The sequence below is a fragment of the Perca fluviatilis genome, chromosome 2, assembly GCF_010015445.1.
Source record: "Perca fluviatilis chromosome 2, GENO_Pfluv_1.0, whole genome shotgun sequence".
In the NCBI taxonomy this organism is placed as follows: Eukaryota; Metazoa; Chordata; class Actinopteri; order Perciformes; family Percidae; genus Perca; species Perca fluviatilis.
In genome coordinates, this window is record NC_053113.1 from 31,976,779 (window position 1) to 31,995,241 (window position 18,463).

The 18,463-nt window shown below is 40.9% G+C and overlaps 1 protein-coding gene across 1 annotated transcript; it reads right to left on the bottom strand.

Annotated features, from left to right (window-relative positions):
• Window positions 1-11,190: 11,190 nt before the first annotated feature.
• Window positions 11,191-17,584, bottom strand: rhoub (ras homolog family member Ub). The gene is made up of 3 exons (XM_039785755.1): window positions 17,174-17,584; window positions 15,177-15,235; window positions 11,191-13,412 (listed from the first exon to the last, which is right to left on the bottom strand). The coding sequence occupies exons 1-3, from the start codon at window positions 17,385-17,387 to the stop codon at window positions 12,957-12,959; spliced, it is 729 nt and encodes a 242-aa protein (XP_039641689.1). The 5' UTR covers window positions 17,388-17,584; the 3' UTR covers window positions 11,191-12,956.
• Between the last annotated feature and the right edge of the window lie 879 nt (window positions 17,585-18,463).

The window sequence follows — 18,463 nt, forward strand, 5'->3', positions numbered from 1 at the left end:
TGGTGAATCAATCCTATCCTATCCTATCCAATTAAATTATTCGCATACAAAATTGAAACCCCAAATCATACTTCTCGTTACCACATACCACAGAGTTTGAGATGTCTAAATGCATTTCTCCTGCATGCAAGACAAGCCATTAGTTTCCATTTGTTTCAATATGTTATGAATCAACTTGGAGTCACTTGAAACCTTAATCCATCACAGTTGACATCATGTCTGTCTGTTCTCAAAGATACATTATCATTGCCTGGTAGTACAGTGCAGATATTTCTCATCAATCACTTTCAACTCCTTTCAACTATTTAAAACAATAACATAACTTTTTCCAGAATTAAAAAAAAGAGTTCTTTGTGACAGGTTACCTAATTTAACACAATTTCCAACATAAATGGAAACAAAATTAATGGTAACCAATGCAATGGCTAAGATAATAAGAGAAACACACCGTCTAATGATCAGCAGTGATTTCAAATATACATTGTTGATGGTAAATAAACTACAACATGATAATGAACACTGATTGTTATTTGAACACTTATTTGAAACTCTTACATGTTGTTGTGTTCTCAGATCAGGTTGGTCCAGACACTTAGTCTGGACAGTGTAAGGGGTCAAGGCCCTCCTACGGAGCTCCTCTCATAGGTCACATCCTGTCCGAAAGGGGGAGAAAGAGGGGGCTACTCTTACCGTGGGAGGTGGGAGCCTGGAGGTCAGAGGTCACGGCTGCTTTCTCATGTTTCAAAGCTTGCTTGGGGGCTGAGGTCGCAGGGTCGGTGCGGGCACTTCGGCTCTAGTTAGGGCTGCCGTGACTTTGTGGATCACAGTAATGGCTTCCGCAATTAAATGCTAAAAATGGAAGCATTTATATCCTATGGTGAAAGAGAGGGACGGTGATGATCGTCAGGCTGTTTCAGCCAATCATGTGATCTGTCTCTGGGTGCTTGTTACCTGATGTGCGCTGGACAGAGCACGCGCTGCAACAGTGATTTTAGCGTGCGTTGTGTCGTTACTGTGGGATTACTGAGCAATCAATCATTGAGGGCAGCTCTGCTTTTGACTTCAGTGGACAAACAAAGTCTCAGTGTGAGCTCACTGTCGGGGATGATAGACTACTAGATCTGGCAGATTCAGGAGTGTGTGCATGTGTGTGTGTTAATGGTTTTGATGGTGGTGATGGAGGATTGACTGGTAAATACCGGGCTAGGAAGTATAGGACAAGAGAGCGACTGAGAAGGATAGTAGGATGAATAAAGAAAGAGAAAATGTACGAGTATGTTACAAAAGAGAGAAAAATATTCAAATACCATTTGTGAACAGACACTGAAACTTGAAGGTGGAGAATGAATGAAAAAGATAAAAGAAAGAAAGGGACTGGGAGGGCAAAGAGATGAGAAGGTAAATGTCCTTCTGCTGGCCAGGGCCTGAAGAATAAGTTATTGTTTTTGGCATTCAATCGGGAAAGTGAATGCAGATATTCAGAAGTGGGATAAAGGGCAACTCTAAAATGTGTGCGGAGTGGGGGGTGGTAACGGGAGTGAGTGAGTGTGGGTGTGGAAGAAACAAAAGAAGACAAGGGAGAGACTGCCAAGAGTGAGGATGATAAAGGGTGAGAGAGAGTGCAGCGGAGCGCAAATCAAAGAACTTGCAACACAAAATGTACAAAAGAAAAAGCAGTGAAGAACTAAAAGTACGTCAGAAGTACAAGTTGAACCATGTTGTTTTCCAGCGAGCTGTAAAATTGCTCCACTGTAAAGGGACAGGGAAGTGGAGAGCTTTTGCAGGTGTTATCTCAGTTAGCGATAAAGAGCTTTATGCACAGTGTGGCGTGAGGCAAGGAGCTGAGCCTCATAGGGAGAGAGGGACACACTTACATAACTGGCCCTGTAACTGCCAACAGCTGGCTTGGTCTGGGCTTGCAGAGCTAAAACCTCTACGGGTCCAGATCCAGATTTCATGTCTCCAACAGTAGGTACATTAGAGCAGAGAGGAGAACAGACTGTCTGTTCTGTCGGTTCTGTTTCCCGTCAAGATGCATCTCCTCAGTCTGAGCAGGAGAGCTTGATCAAGTGCCAAGAATTGAGAAAGAGGTCACTTATCCACTTATTCATTTCAAACAGTTTGAAACAAATGATGAGGCAATGTAGCACTTCCCAACTTCCAGCACTGACAGTTTATCAAAATGTTTTAACATGAGGTAACGTGTATATCTTCAATGCGTCACTGTAAGATGAGAAATGAAGATGTGAGAAAAACTGGAGGAAAGAAATATGATTCCATTAAATCTGCAATATCTAATAACCGTTTTCTGTTGGATATACAGTTCCAACAACAAACCTTTCCAAAAAGTCTTCCAAATTAATTAATATGTAATTTGTAGTTGCGTTTGAAGTTCTGCATTAGAAAAAGCTGTATGAAAACGGCAAAATGCGATTAAACTAACTAACTAACTTTTTGCCTTTGTCAAAGAAAAAGAGTTAATGCACTAAATGGGATATGGAAACACCTTTGCCGAATAAGTTCTGACGTATCGAACATTTAACTCTCATGACTGATCAGCTGTTTCTGCTGTCAGCGTCTTCCTGGATATTATATTAATTTGTCTTCATCTCTGGACAGCATCCCTTGTATTGTCCTTCGTGTCACGGGGACTTGTTTAGTTTATTTAACGCGTTCAAGTGCAGGATGGGTCTCGGGACCCCGAAGGACGAGGCCCCCGCCAGTAGTAGTACGCGAGGGTCACCGGGGACCCGAAGCTCAACGCAAGGCCAATACAAAACGTCAAATAAACTGAACGGGTCCCAGTGACCCAAAGGACAACACAGGGGTTAAACATGGCTAATACTAGCCGACATGAAAGAACAATTGAAACTTGCCCAATTGAACCAAATTCCTGAAGAACTCTCTCCATTTTTCTATCATACATGAGTTAGATGGCCAAGGCGACTTGTTTTGTTTTCAGTCAGCAACCTCTACTTCGTCTACTCTGTCTAATGGCGGATTACAGGCATGCGTAGCCTGTAGCGCAAACTTGCGACGAAACTACGCTGTAGCCTAGTTTATTCGCTCCAAACCAGCTGATGGAATTGCGCCAATTCACATGCTGATGTTGAGCAATAATGTTTATCTTGTTCACCATCTTAGTTTAGCATGTTAGCATGCTACCATTTACTAATCAGCACAAAAACACAAAGAACTACTGAAATATCTTGATATTGGACAAACTTATGACCAGATGATGGCGCTAGATGAAAAATCAGAGGATAACCAGTGTTATTACAATTCATCCCTATAGGGGGAAATGGACATGAATGTTTGAACTAAAGTGTCATGACTCATGACAGTCCATGAAATAGTTTTTGAAACATTTCAGCCTGGACCAAAGTGGTGGATCAACTGACTGAAAGACACTATGACCAACAACATTGTCTACGTAGAGCCTTGCCGCCAGCATGGCTAAAAATAACTACTTGGTCAAAGTAAGGCAGCAATCGTGGTCACTGTTAAAAAAAAAAAAAAAACTTAACAATGTTGATTGTTCTCCCATGGTCTCCTATGTCAAATACAGAGGTTTTGTTGATCCATCGACCTGAACTCCTCCCTCTGCGGACTTTGTTTTTCCATAATAATGTCACACTGTTTCCTCCTTAACTCCTGATAGACTAGAGTCTGATTCCTTCAGCTGCTAGATGACTTTGCCCCTTGAACACATTTGCTGACACAACTGATACTGTTCTTTTTTGTTGGAAGGAAGGTCTCAACATTCAATTTCTCTTTAGAATTGACAACCACAAGCTCAGTCAATATTGAATATGTGGAACTAAACTATCAGCGTTTACTTTGGGCACAGGAACACTTTGGTCCATCGGTCCTGTTGAGCTGGTCAAGCCACTAATAAATCACAGGGGTGGGTAAATACTCAGCTTCACTCCTGACATTATTAGTGACCACTAAACCCACTGGTTTACATTTTAATGAAATTGCGCTGGTAACATAAGTTGTGCATGGATGTTTGGAAACCCTCAGTCAGGGTGTGTGATCAATATTAAACCAGTGAATCACACACATGTTATCTGAGGTGTCTTTGTCCTGTGTAAATCAGTCAAACTGAAGGCTATTGGATTTGCAGTCCAAACAGTGGTAAACCACAGGATGACATCAAGGCCAGGGAAACTCTCACACACACACACACACACACACACACACTTTTACCCCCATCACTGGAAAGCTTTCCTCTTGTCTCAAGTGTGAGCCGTGTCATACAGAGAGCACTGCACATGAGTTACGTAAACAAAATTTAAATAAATAAAAATACATAAAGAGTGCAGCTTCTCACATGGTATTGACAGAAAAGAAAGAAACGTCCATGCTGGATTATTCAGCGATTTTGTCACACTAACATTTTGAGACTGTTGCAAAAGATATTTTAGTCCTAGCCTGATACTGAATAAAGAAGTCCAGAAACACTTATTGAACTACTTAGTGTGCTATATAGAGTCAAACTACAGTGTAGAGTTCTCCTCATGCAAGGATCAAAGCACACGGGCTGTCAACGATCAAACAGAGAATGAAGGAACGCCAACAAAATAAACTGATAAAGAGAGTGCAAGTGATAGAGGCATCAGAAAAAAAGGGGGAGCACAAGATAAAGAGATTCAAAGATAAAAACATGAGCAAAAGAGAGAGAGAGACAAGGAAGACAAAATAGAAAATATTCCCATATGTTCCAGAGTAAATGAGGTCACTACACCCATGAGCCATTTCAACACAGGGAACAATGCATGTCTCTGGAGGCCAATCAGATAACATCAGCCAAGTGGGCTGCAGCTGTGAGCCAATCACAATCTCTCTTAGTGACATCAGACGTACAGTTGGATTCAAACCAGGGAATATGATCTATTCTACAGAGCAGGAAAAACTTAAAAAGGGTGGATCCTCTTGGAAATCTAAACCTTATTGAATTAGACCCGAAAGTCTCTACTCATGTGCTCCAGTTTCGTTCATCAACATCACTTTCTAGAGTCAGGGAAGGACTACTTTTCATGCCCCAGATACAATTTGGCACTAAACACTGAAACCAAGTAAAGTGAAGGCAACTTGAGACGCTCTGCAAACAGCTGCTCTCCTTATCAAGAAGCACATAGCATCTGGTTAGTGTCTGAACACCAGAGAATAGAAATCCAAAATGTTTACAGCTGAAATCTTCAAGACGTGAAATTCTGACATAAGTCAGAAAAGTCAATTATTAACTACAATCTTCAATGGAGAGGATAGTGTTGCAGAGCCGCAGATAAGGAACAGATATGGAGCCGCTTCTGTCATCCCATTCTATCTGAAACAGGTTAATTATCTTTTCAGCTGTTTGCTCAACCATAAATAGAGTGAAATTACACAACCTTCTCCCGTGTTTACCTCTTTAAAAAACAATATATCGTAAAGGCCACAAGTGACAATCACACATGTGTGAATGAAGCAATACACTGTATGAATTTTTGGCAGTTGCAAGTTTGTTTCATGCTCTATTTTCACAACTGTATCATATGTATCTGAGTAAAAACACAAATCCATGCAATTGTTTTGAATGCAAACTGTACTAAAACATTAGCCAGTCAAATCTTAAGTTGTAAGAAAGAAAGGGACTGAAGCTTACTTCTGTAATAGTTTCTTTAGTTATTTTTAAAGTTATTACAATTCCTCCCAAGGGGGATATGAATGTCTGGAACCAAATTTCACGGCAATATATCCAATAGTTTTTTTTAGATATATCAGCGTGGGTTTCCATGCCGCTAGCATATCTAAAAATAAGAATAAGAAATAAAAAGCATACAAATGGACCAAAATACAAGCAAGGTTGTAAGAGCAGTTGGAGTGAAATAAGGACAAAGAATTGTGTCAGGTTGGCAAATGGCTAACTTCCTTTACAAAGAATTTGCTTAAGCAGCAAGGTATTGTAGTCTATTGTCACATTTATATGAATGAACTTGGAGGCTCCAGTTGAAGCCTTTACATACACACGCTGTTTATGTGCAAGTGCAAAGATACAAAAATGTGCACGTCCAAACAGTTTGCCTGAAGAAAAGACACATGTTCAACAGACCACAGGACAGATGTTCTGGATGCAGAGATGGGCCTCTTTATAGCAAAACACTGAGCTGTTCAAAGAGGCCCTGCTGACCCACGGACAGAGTGACTCAATTAGCTTCCCATAATGAGACCACACTGTGGGGGGTATTTATATAAGCTTATTAAAACATAATCCTTCGAGCAACGCCATACTGTAACATGCCAGACAGGCCACTCCTGCAACCACACTGTTAGCTAACAGCAGGTTGTATCTTTACTCAGATCAGAGCTCAGACAAAGTTGCTATTTTAATTCATAAAACTTCTCAAATCAATCTCCTTTTTTGGGATAAAACCAAACTTAATTTCTCTCTCCAGTAATCTCTGTTCACTTAACAGATCTTTTTCTATATTGACTTTATAATCATAACTGTTTGACCTCCATTTGTTGTGCCTTTTAATGTGCATTAGTTCACTGGTACATATGTACTGTATTTTCCTACAACTGGTGTAGTACAATGCAGGTGGTTAGGACAGTGCAGTACTACAGTAAATACTTCTCAAATCAATCTCCTTTTTTTGGGATAAAACCAAACTTAATTTCTCTCTCCAGTAATCTCTGTTCACTTAACAGATCTTTTTCTATATTGACTTTATAATCATAACTGTTTGACCTCCATTTGTTGTGCCTTTTAATGTGCATTAGTTCACTGGTACATATGTACTGTATTTCCTACAACTGGTGTAGTACAATGCAGGTGGTTAGGACAGTGCAGTACTACAGTAAATACCAGTCTCAGTCTGACATACTGGTGTCACACAGGACCACCAACGACCAATATTCAGGGAAAAACACACTGTCTTAAATGAGTGAAGAGATTCTCTTATTTGTTTGTATTTTGACATGGACTTGTGGCCACTGTCTTCTATACAGCAGAAACTTGTTTTACATCACATACTCTCTACAATATTGATTCAAGCTGCTTTAAATCCAAACATGAACATTGTACCACCACTGAAGCTTTCCACATGTCACAATGTAGTGAATACAGGGAACAGGGATAGGACCCAAATGCACATGAAGCAGGAGAACAGGATCAGTTCAGTAATGTATGACTGTATATGTATATTGGCTTACTGGCATGTACAGCAGGCAGGTTCAAGTACTGGGTCCGAGTTGGGTTCAGGTTCCGGTTGCTGAACAAAAAAGGCATGAAGGAACATGGCAACTTTGATGGTATGGCAACTGAGAGGCTGATGAGGGAATATGATGCAGGTGAGCAGGAGGGTCAGGCAACAACAGAGCAGATGAGGGAAGTGGGAACTGGTGTGTAGATGTTATGTAACTTAAAATTAGCAACATAAGACCATTTTGCCTCATTTTAGGTGGCAGGAGTGACAGTTAGTCCTTCTCAACATTTGTTGTGTTCTGGTTTCAGAATGATAAAGAGGGTTGGAGAACAATTAGATACGAAATAGGATGTAGGCTCTACGGGATGATTTTTTCCTTGGAAGTACAGATTTATAGACGAAGGAAGAGAAATGGCAATGAAGGGGCCTTGGGAATATGACTGAAGACCACATAGGCCTCCCCATCCACCCCACTGGATGGGTTATTGTCTGGCTCTTTTTCCATGTGATTCAAAATCTACACAGTGAGCAGAAAAATGTGTCTGAATGAACTTTTGACTTTGAAACCCGGGTGAACTGGCACTTCCCCGCCTACAACAGCAGCCTCTAGTTAGCTGATTCAGAATAACATCGGCATTGTTGTTGCTCTAGCTAACAGGAGCTATTTGGCTAACCTTGCTAGCAGTTGCTGAGCTTGCTAGCTTAAGAGAGGCAGGGGGTGAGAGGGCGGTGACAACACTATTGTCATGAAAAGCCACATTATGAATAGATTGTGCATTATAAAAAAAAAATGCCATGATGAAATCAAAAAAGACTTGAAAATGGGCATTTTGAAATAAAGTGAAATAAAAATGATATCCAATAAAATTGAATTATGAAATTTACAAAAAAACATTTATTTATATATTTTACAGAATTATTTTGCATGATTATTTTATAATGTCTCCTTTTATTCATTTAATATTGAACATTTTAGGGTTCCATCCATTTCAAGCACATTGAAGACCATCCTCACTTCTCAGTAAACCTGCGTATGATAATCACACAGCACTCAACACTTATAGTCCCGTGAACTTATAAGAACATGAGAACAGGTCACTGAAGTAACTTGTTACAGGAGAGAGACTAAGGTCTTAAATATACTTTGAAAGCAGATTTCTGTCAAGAGTAATGAACTGTACTCAATCGTTGGTTGAGTCTACATGTGGGTGTCTTTTAATCAGGGCCTCAGACATATTGCATCGCATTACAAGAGCTTGGGCAACAGTTAATCCTTACGACAATGTACAAAGTAGGCCACAGTCTACTGGTTGGATCCCTTCCCACCCCACAGACCTGATCAAAATGGTTAATGTACCTCACAAATCCCGCCCCATGAGCTGAGCTCCAGTCATTATGCTGGCAATTATCTGAGGGGTGCCCGAGAAATCCTTCACCAACTTTAAGACATCAAAACTGATTGCAGAGCTGTTCTTTCATGTGGAGTCAGAGTTCACTTGTTACCTAAATGATTCTCAGAAGTTATGTAAGGAATTGGGTTTACAGGATTGAAAGGTTCAATGACCATCTGAGCTGTTAAAGCTGAAGCAGGCTCCAGCCGACTGGGCTACCCATTTCACACCATTATTTCACCCAGCATTCATTTAAAAGGAAATGTATACTGTTTCCATCCAGGGCTGTGGCATCCAACCACATGCTGGTTGTATGTTATGTTTTTTAGACTATTATCTTAAAGGAATAGTTCAGGTTGTACAGAGCCAGCTAGCCATTTCTCCCAGTTTTTATAAGCTAAGATAACTGGCTGCTGGTTCTAGCTTCACGTTGAAATGGACAGATATGAAAGTGGTATCGATCTTTTCATCTAATTCTCAGCAATGCAGCGACTGAGTGTAGTTTCTAAAATGTTCAACTAACCTGTTCCTTTAGTATTTCTTTTTTTTTAAATTAACTTTTTTACTGATTCCATTCAGCATTGACCCATTAGCATTTAACATCTGACACATATGTTGTTCCTTTAGGATTTAACTTGATTAAGGCGAAAACCCTAGTATTATAGTATATACAAAATACTGGTTAGTGTAGAAAATGCTTTAAAAAAATGTTTAGACAATATTGGACAGGGACAGAAAATATATTTTAACTTTTTTATATACTCAGAAAAAAAAGTTTGGTTGTATAGCTATTCAAAAACTTTCTAAGGTGGCTGTGGTTGTATTAGAGGAATTCAGACTCATTACCTCAGTACTACAGATACTCTAGCTAAGAGAGAAACAGAGCAGCTCTATTGGACTGAACCCACAGTGGAAGCCATTAGATTGAGCCACAAACGTTTGCCTACGTGAACCTGTGACCATGAAATGGCTCTAATGGATACAGTTAGATTACCATTGAATGGTAATATTTTGTTTGGTGATGTTGGCTCATTGACGTGTTTTACATTTACATATGGTTACACAAATGCCCCCACATATGTTTGCTTAACACTGACCTCTCCTGTTTTATGAAGTAGAGTATTTATTCACTTTTCTACCTCAGGGACAGGTTGGGTATTTGGATTAAGCAGAGCAGTCTAAGTTAGGCAGACACTTGCACATGAATACACAGTCTAACAATTTCACCGTGAAATTTAAGAGATGTCTAGACCTAACCCCTGCTGTTTCCTGTCTGTTAGTTTCGTGATTGACAGCTCAATATTCCCTCCACAGACAATAACTAGTACTTTGAGCAGACAGGTAGATATTACAGTCAAACACACAAGCCACACTGCTAAATCACAGGACGTTTCACAAGATGGCTGCTTTGCTAGGAGACAACAACGAGGTTTCCTGCTAAAATATTGGTGGAAAGTGGAGCCACCCTGACTATCATAATTAGACCACTTGGCACCACTTCTACCCCAGTTTCACCACTCTGAGGCTGGACAACATACTCATCTGCAGTCTGCCAGACGACAAACTCTCTTTTAGCTGCCTACCCTATCATTAGCGCTTCTAAACAAGTACAAGATACCTAGCTAACTGTCATTCTCTGTCTATTATTGTCTACTGTGGTGCAGACATGTAGCTATGAATATGAGAAAAGTCCTATTTCAGGCAATTATAATCATCTGATCATGCATAGTTAGAAGTCTTGGTGCCGACAGACTCTCTGCAGCTAAATCTTTGAAGTCACATTTAACTCTTTCCTAACTTTCAGGAGACTGTCTGTGGCTGACATTGTTTACTTATTCACTACTCACTACTATATAGTAAATTATTTTTTATGTCAGGGACTATGTAGTGAATCACATTGCAAAATTAAAAAACTCCTCAGGTCATTACACATCTAGCAGTTGTCTACTGGATACTAAACTTAGTTTTTACTAAGTTTAGTAAAAGTCATTACTGTCTTAGTAATGCATGTTTAGCTCATGGTTAATAGTGGTCATCAATTGTACACCAAATTTTATTCTGCATTATAGGATATGAGTCAACTATATAGGGTAAAAAAATTCCTAATAGAGAGTCAGACAACAACAATAGTGAGCCTGCTATATAGTGGACTATATAGTGAATATTTTATCTTTAAAAAGGACCAGAAAAGTATGTGTTGACCATCCTTAACATTTTTCTAGTTGTGTTAGATTTAATATCCTCCTTTATATTCATATTGTCAAATCAATTAAATTAAATATTGAATGAATTTGGACGTCACCCTCAAACTAGTAGTGCATTTCTAATTCACAATGTGTTTTTGTTCCACTTAAGACTTGTAAAAGTATGTAAGGCTGCATGTACTGTACACTTTTGGCAATAGCCAACTGACCTACATTTTAGTTGGAAACATCTGTATTTAGACCAGGTCCCTAAATAAATATAATATAATATAATAATATAAATAAATTTCCTTTTGAAGCACATACAAAACACATGAGATCTGTCTTAACACCTATTCATATTCTAATAACCTTTGACTTCAGAAAGCAAGCGTGTACCAAACACTCCAACAGTATAACAGGTTAAATATTTCACATTTTATTTTATTCTGCTCATACAGCTCAACAAACTGCTCTCATGTCAAAAATCAGACAGCAACAGAAACACTCATTCTGTTAAGTACCATTGGACATCACAGCCAATGACTGAGTCACTTATATACTGCATGTACACACAGATGTATCCTGATGACATTACAAACATCATAAATGATTACTATGTAACATACATAATGGCATACAATATTTCATACATCTGCTCTGTATTGCTGCTGATCAGTTAATTGGCCCAAAAGGAACAGATAAATATACAGAGCTGAATGACAGGCTTCTGAAAAATAAGAAGCAAAACGTAGAATCAGTCTCTTTGGTGATTTCACCTCATTTACTGTATAATTTCAAAAGAGGAGAGAGAGCTCCAATATACTGACCCAGAAAGACAGCTAATTATCCGTTTAAGGCCCTGAATGCAATGACAAAGAAAGACCTTGTGATCATCCAAACCGGCGGTAGTGCAGGAAACATGCAGCTCAGCTACTTCTGTTTCAGTGACACTGAGTAAACCTGCATCTCAAGCACTACAGATGCATTTACCTGCTCTATATCTAATGCACACCAATGCTCCAAAGGCCATTGCATGGCGAGACTTCAGTGATGTGTTTGGACTGTGTGTGATAAGTGCAATGTACAGTGGCACCACCCAACTTATTGCTGCAACTTTGTATCAGTAAAGTTCTGAAAACTAACTTTTCACTTGAGGTGAAGCTGAAGGCAGGCATGTGTTATCCAGTACAGGTTGGATAATCAACATTAACAGGCATTCAGATTGCTTTATGTTTGGTGGCATCAATCTACTGTAGTAGGTGTATATTGGTAAGGAGCTATGAGACCTCTAACTAACTATGTGGTCGACTAACAGTGTGACAGCTGTAGCAACTCTTTAAAAAGTGGCACAGACACAAGCTGGTGGAGAGAAATCCCTACACAACTTGCAGTTTAAACAGAACTGGATGGCTGGACAACAAGACTCCCTAAGAACTCATAGATTTAAAAATAATGTATACAAATATGTACATTTGATGGTAATCCAAAAGAAAATGAGTTGAAATAAATGTGATCAGTCTGACTCACGTCTGACTCTTAACAAGTTATCACTGGAGTTGCTTTTGATTTAGGAAACAAGGTGCAGGACTGGCTTTGGCTCTCAACAGTAGAATTATTGCATCTTTGATTGGGTATTTAAGCTAGTTTACATTCCATGTTTTGATTTCAGTTAAATAAATCTATCAGTGTGTTGGGGGCTGAATTACAGTGTAGAACACAGAAAAGAATATACTTTGTTAAAGAAGGGCATCAAATCAGACACATAGGAGGAGTATACTTTTAGTACAGAACATCAATGTCTGAACACCTCAGCTCATGTTTGCTTTGGACACATCCAGTATGATATGCAGTCCATGTACCATAAAACTTTATTAGCTCCATTATTTTTGGTTCAATGCTGGTCACAGTCATATTTAACAGTTCAGACTGGCTCTGAGGAGCAGACAGTGGTCTTTTAGACATCAACAAAGGGATGTTTTCTGTAACAACTCTACAGCTCAGGCAGGCACAATCCGCCTCTGTTGAGCTATTGCTCCACTGAATTAAAGTCATTTTGGCTACTAAATCTGGGGTCGTCCAGGTGAATGTAAAGAAACAACAAGTCCTTACATCCAAATCAGGCCCCACCAACAAGTCAGCAGTTCCAGTTTTATCATCAGTCACAGGGAAAATTGTCTCCTCCCTCCCTACTGGACACACACGTACTTCTTCCACCAGGACTTGGAGAGCATCTTCATCTTATCGGCTGTGCTGCGGACCTTCCTCTCCCGCCTCACTCTCCTGTCAGACTGCCTCAGCCCAACAGCAATGGCCGCATCAAACACCTCCTTTAGATTCTTTTGTGTCAGCGCCGAGCACTCAACGTACGTCACTGCCCCAATTTTTTCCGACAGCGCCCTGGCGTCTTCCTCCAGCACCGGCCTCTCCCTCCGCCTAGCCAGCTCAATCAGCACTTTGACGTCCTGCCGCAGGTCGCACTGTGTGCCCACGAGGAGGATGGGTGTGAGGGGGCAGCGGCGGCGGATTTCGGGAACCCACTTCTCCCAGACGTTTTGGAAGGAGGCTGGGCTGACCACGCTGAAGCAGAGCAGCAAGGCGTCAGTCCGGCTGTAGCAGAAGTGGCGGAGTTTGTCAAACTCATCCTAATGGAGACAGAAACAGATAATTGGCAATGTGGGGAAGTCCATAATTTATAAAAATCAGGCAAATTAATCTTACATTTTATTGCATTTAGCTCTGAATCTTTACTCCGTGATGACTTGTTTCCCTTCACTTCTCACCCAGACTGACAACACACTAATGCACTTTTAGTAATCGCTTCACTGGTCAACACACTCGACTTCTACAACATCACAGGAAAGGGAATTGTGCCAATAACCATTCAATAAAAAAACAACTAAATAGTGTTTATATTGTGCTAATACAAAGTATACATAAGCCCTGCCCACTCATTTATATCATCTACAGTAAATCTCTTAAATTAACACTTTGGAGTCACACAGCTTTGACTAACAAGGGCCTCCCGCACCCTTGAGTACACAGATTAAGGTGTGCAGAAACTTGACACAAACCTCACCTTCTTTCCCTTTACCCTCTCCTTTCCAGCACAAATCTAATCCCTCCTTGCCTAAACAATGCTCTGTGCTCCGGCTCCTTGTGATTTTAAAACACAGCCGAATCTGCACAAACAATCAGTAAATTTAAACAGTTAACATGCAAAGCTCAATTACTGCAGTGGACACTTATCAACTTTAGAGATTCCCACACAAGCTTTGCAGTCTGGTGACGTAGGTCCATCTGCAGAACGTAGAGACATCAACATCTCTGAGTAAGGAGCAACTTTGTTTATCAGTTTTGGCAGCAGCTGTTATGCTTTTCCTCTAGACGTTTCTGTCTTTCTGTCTGGGCTCTCTCTCTCTCTCTCTCTCTCTTTCCATCTCTCTGGCACAAGCTCCCTCTTATGAAATTGCACAAGTGGGCCTATAATAAGTATTTGCCGACTTTTATCTGCACGTATTTGCCCAAGCTTGTCTGCATGTGTGTGCACAGTTTTAACACTGTGTGCAGCTTGCAACATGCTGTGAGGTTTTACATGTATTGGATGGGCTTGTTCAACGTCAATGTCTTTGATTGTGTGTAGAACTGGCAGTGCCCTCGCAACATTTGTGAATGTCAAATATGCTGCTCCCAGGGCAGGGTTCTTTTGAGTTGGATTATGAAACAACCACCCATGCTGCAGGGAAATAAAACACTCTTTCACAACCCGTTCTTTATAAGACTTCTGTTAAGTACCGACATAATAATGAGTCAATAACTTTTGCCTGGCAAGCTCCCTGTACCACCGTGTCCTTCACAGCAGAGAGACAGAGATCATCATCACCTCCTATCTTTCCACTTTCTTTCAGCACCCTGTCACTTCACCACAATGAGATGTACCTATTTTATAGAGCAATGATGAAGACTGACAGCAGAGCCCAGGGATTTTATATATTTCTATACTATCAGTACAACTAATGAAACTATTGGATTTGTCACGCCAATTAGTCCATTATTTGATGATGTTGTGAACCTTATTGTGCTTCTAGATGAAAAGTCAGGGGGATCACCAAAGTCATTGGGCTTCCTCCTCTGGGGGTCATGTATGTCCGTACAAAATTTCATGGGAATCCATTGTTGTTGTGATATTTCAGTCTGAACCAATGTGGTGGACCGACCGACCAATTTACATTTACCATCCGCAGAGCCACGCCACTAGCATGGTTAAAATGTGACATTTATGTCAAGCAAAGGTCGAAAGGCATGTACATGGATGTATAATAAGACCAGGGCATACACTATGATCCAGAGGGTGCCAAACATGTAATGCAATACGTGTTTGTGTGAACAAAAAAAAAAAAAACCCTCACCTGTCCTGCAGTGTCACACAACTGTAGTCTAACCGGGTTTCCATCCACCTGAACCACAGCTGTGGACACAGAAACAGAGAGACAGAGATAATAAGTCACAGCTGTGTAGACTATAAAGCCCCCATCACACACACACACACACACACACACACACACACACACACACACACACACACACACACACACACACACACACACACACACACACACACACACACACACACACACACACACACACACACACACACACACACACACCAGATTATTCTGGTATAAACAAAAGCCTGCCAGTTGAAAACACAAAGACCCCCTGCTCCGCTCTTCCCGCTCACAGACGGCCTGCTCTGTCTCGCCCACCCACTCTGCCAGTTACTGTTGAAACCATAACACTTTACTGTCGCTTGGACCACTCTTTGAGCTTTGTTCTCTGTTGTCTTTTCAAAGAGGCCATTCCAAGGTTGTGTAATAGGGGGTTTGTTCAGTGACTTTCTTCCAATAGGCCTCATTTCCAGATTGGAAGAGCGGATGAGTCATTTTACAGTTTCATTCTGGGGCCATTTATTCTTTTCAGAAGAGTGCGCAAAGTGCAGAGCAGCAGGCACATGGAAACATTTACAACACGCCTGGAGCGTGTGGTCGGTCATACCACCTGATCAAAGAGTTTGCTGGAACTATTCATGTAGTAGGACAGGCATCATAGCATTACAAAAACAAAGGGGAAAGAGCGGGAGGAGAGAAAGAAAGAAAAGTGAGAGGGAGCTGCCATTGTGTAATCATTTCCTAATTCCTGACATATGATACTCCTTTGATTTTCTGGACCAAAACTCCCACTTATTGTCCCCTCTCCTAGCCTCCCGCTCCTCTGTGTCTCTACCACCTGTGGCAGTGCGTAACTGCTCAGAAGTCAGCTTTCAAGAGGATGCTCCGATTCCAGGGCACCGAGAAATGACATCACCATTAAGGGCCCCAACTGCACAATCACTCTCTGTCAGGCCAAGGCGAAAGACAATATCTGCCTCTGAGCCACTGCAACAGATGTGCCCATTCCAGTATAGAGGAGAGGGCTCGCGGGTCAAGGCTGACAACAATAGGCAGAGTTGTGCAATCCAAAACCCCTGAACCTGTTCTGTATGGGAGGGTTGAGCCAGCACTCTATGAGGGCGGTGTGTGTTCTCAGCGAGTGTTTTATGGGATGTGTGTTGGCCAAGTTGTTAGTCTTACTGCTCATCGGTGTAATATCAGAAAATTAACAAAGATTAATGGCAAAACTGTTTAAGTTTACAGGACACAATGTCCAGTATTAATTCCTTATTTCTAAATAAGCACAACAAATCTGTTCATGTGCGATTTTTTTATTTAGCAATACTACCATACTCTTGCACTCTTGAAGTGTCTGAAGAAGGGCTAGGAGGGACTGTCTGAAGATGTGATCATGAAAGTGATCAACAGGTCACAGGTGTATTATTTCATGCAGACACTGATCAGTTTAAAACAAGTTTCCCCTTTGAAGGATGTTGTTCGCTCCTCTTGTTTTTGCAGTAAACAATGCTTGCTGGGACAAGTGAGACAGTTTGGAAAGTGGAACCGTGCCAAATGGAAACCTGGCTACATCAGGGAGGATAACTCATGTGCATTAACACCGATAGAAGGCAGATAATAGTAAAGACATATATCATAACATCATGGTCATGGAGTAACATGGCAGAGTGGCCGGGTGCTCTCAAAGCTAAAGAGTTCAGTGAAAATGAGTGAGATGGTCAGGCAGGTGGAAACGAATTGACTAACTCCAAAATGTCATTAAAGTTGAATTCAATAAAATGTGACCCCAGGCTCCAATCTCAATTCACTAATTAGTTTTAGTAGTTATACAATCATGTTTTTTCTTTGCAAATCTAGCAGGGTTTTTGTTAACCTCTAATCCAGCAAAATGAGCGGTGGTATTCCTTATTTCCCAAGCAGATTGTAAAGAATCTGAAAAGGCAATAACTGGTTTTTACCTGAGAAGTCATCAAATGCAGTAGGGACGTATTTGGTTGGGTAGCCATTAGTTGTGTAGCTGACCACCAGACTAGTTTTGCCCACCGCTCCGTCACCGAGAAGGACGCACTTCAGCAGCCGCTCCTGCGCCTGCCCTGGCCGGGTTGGTACGGGATTGTGCGGGGGTACCGGAGGGGCCATCCGTCCGTAATCCATGTTGACTGGAGGTGTCATTCAATCAACCAGCACTTCACCGCGCTCTCCTCGACCGGGCAGATAAAGGACCCACCATGAGAACAGGAGTCCTTCTCTACTACGAGTTTGCCAATTGCTTATAATCACGAGCTGGATTCGTGAAAACCTCTCCTGCTGTCCTGCGTGCTGCCAAATCTACCGTAGCAGATCAGCATCAGGACTACAGCCTGGAACTCTGAGGGCGGGTCTAAGGAGTTATATCTTCAGATTGATTTGACTAATCCCACCCACTTCACCTCCCAACAGCGCAGGGCTGAACAGACAGGTTGAGGGTGAGAAGTCTGTGGGCCTATAAAAGAAAAAGTTTATTATTTAAAAAAAATATAATAATAATAATAAGAGCATATAAGATACTCATACTGGGCTCTTTGGGGAAATTGGAATGAAAAACCCATCAATTTGTTTAACTTATTATACTTTCATTTTTTTTTATATCAATTAATCTATACTTCACAGCACAACCAGCTATGTCATTTTTTTTGGGCCAACTGAAGTTGCCATGAGCTCATTGAGTTTAAACCTGTGTGGGCAAGTCCATACTTGTCCTCACCAGTGAGAAGAGGACAACCTTGATGTCCATTTCGAACATGATACATCAAGTGCTGAAATTTCAAACCTACTCAGACCACCTGACCTACTTCAATTTGTTGCCAGTGGCCACAAACAACTGGAGAATGCACACGACCAAAATATAGCTCATTCAAGGGATATTTGTATAAGAAATACACAAATTCAAAAGGTAACTCTCCCTCTGATTGAGTAGTTTTCCAAACTGTCCAGTGACTGGAGTGATCCAGTTTCCTAGTTCCAAGCGGTCAGACACACTGGACACTTGAACAAAAGTAATGTCTTGACTTGTGTCGCCCCCTTGTGGTTGGGTACAAGAGCAAACAGAAACTGACATGAAATACATAGGCTACTGCCTCACAAGGGCGAGTGGAGCATAGTTTCACAAATTCCACACATAAATGCATGCAACATCTTAACTTTACATCAGATATAAAATATAAAATAATTAAGTAACATTGGACCAGAAAAAAACAGGGCACCAAGTT

What these genes read in the sequence shown, in the direction of transcription:
- rhoub (XM_039785755.1), bottom strand. Translation starts at nt 17,387, where the DNA reads ATGACACCTCCAGTCAACATGGATTACGGACGGATGGCCCCTCCGGTA. An exon ending in TGCATTTGATGACTTCTCAG is followed by an intron (nt 15,236 to 17,173) that starts GTAAAAACCAGT and finishes CTGTGTCCACAG; the next exon opens with CTGTGGTTCAGGTGGATGGA. An exon ending in TGTGTGACACTGCAGGACAG is followed by an intron (nt 13,413 to 15,176) that starts GTGAGGGTTTTT and finishes TGTCTCCATTAG; the next exon opens with GATGAGTTTGACAAACTCCG.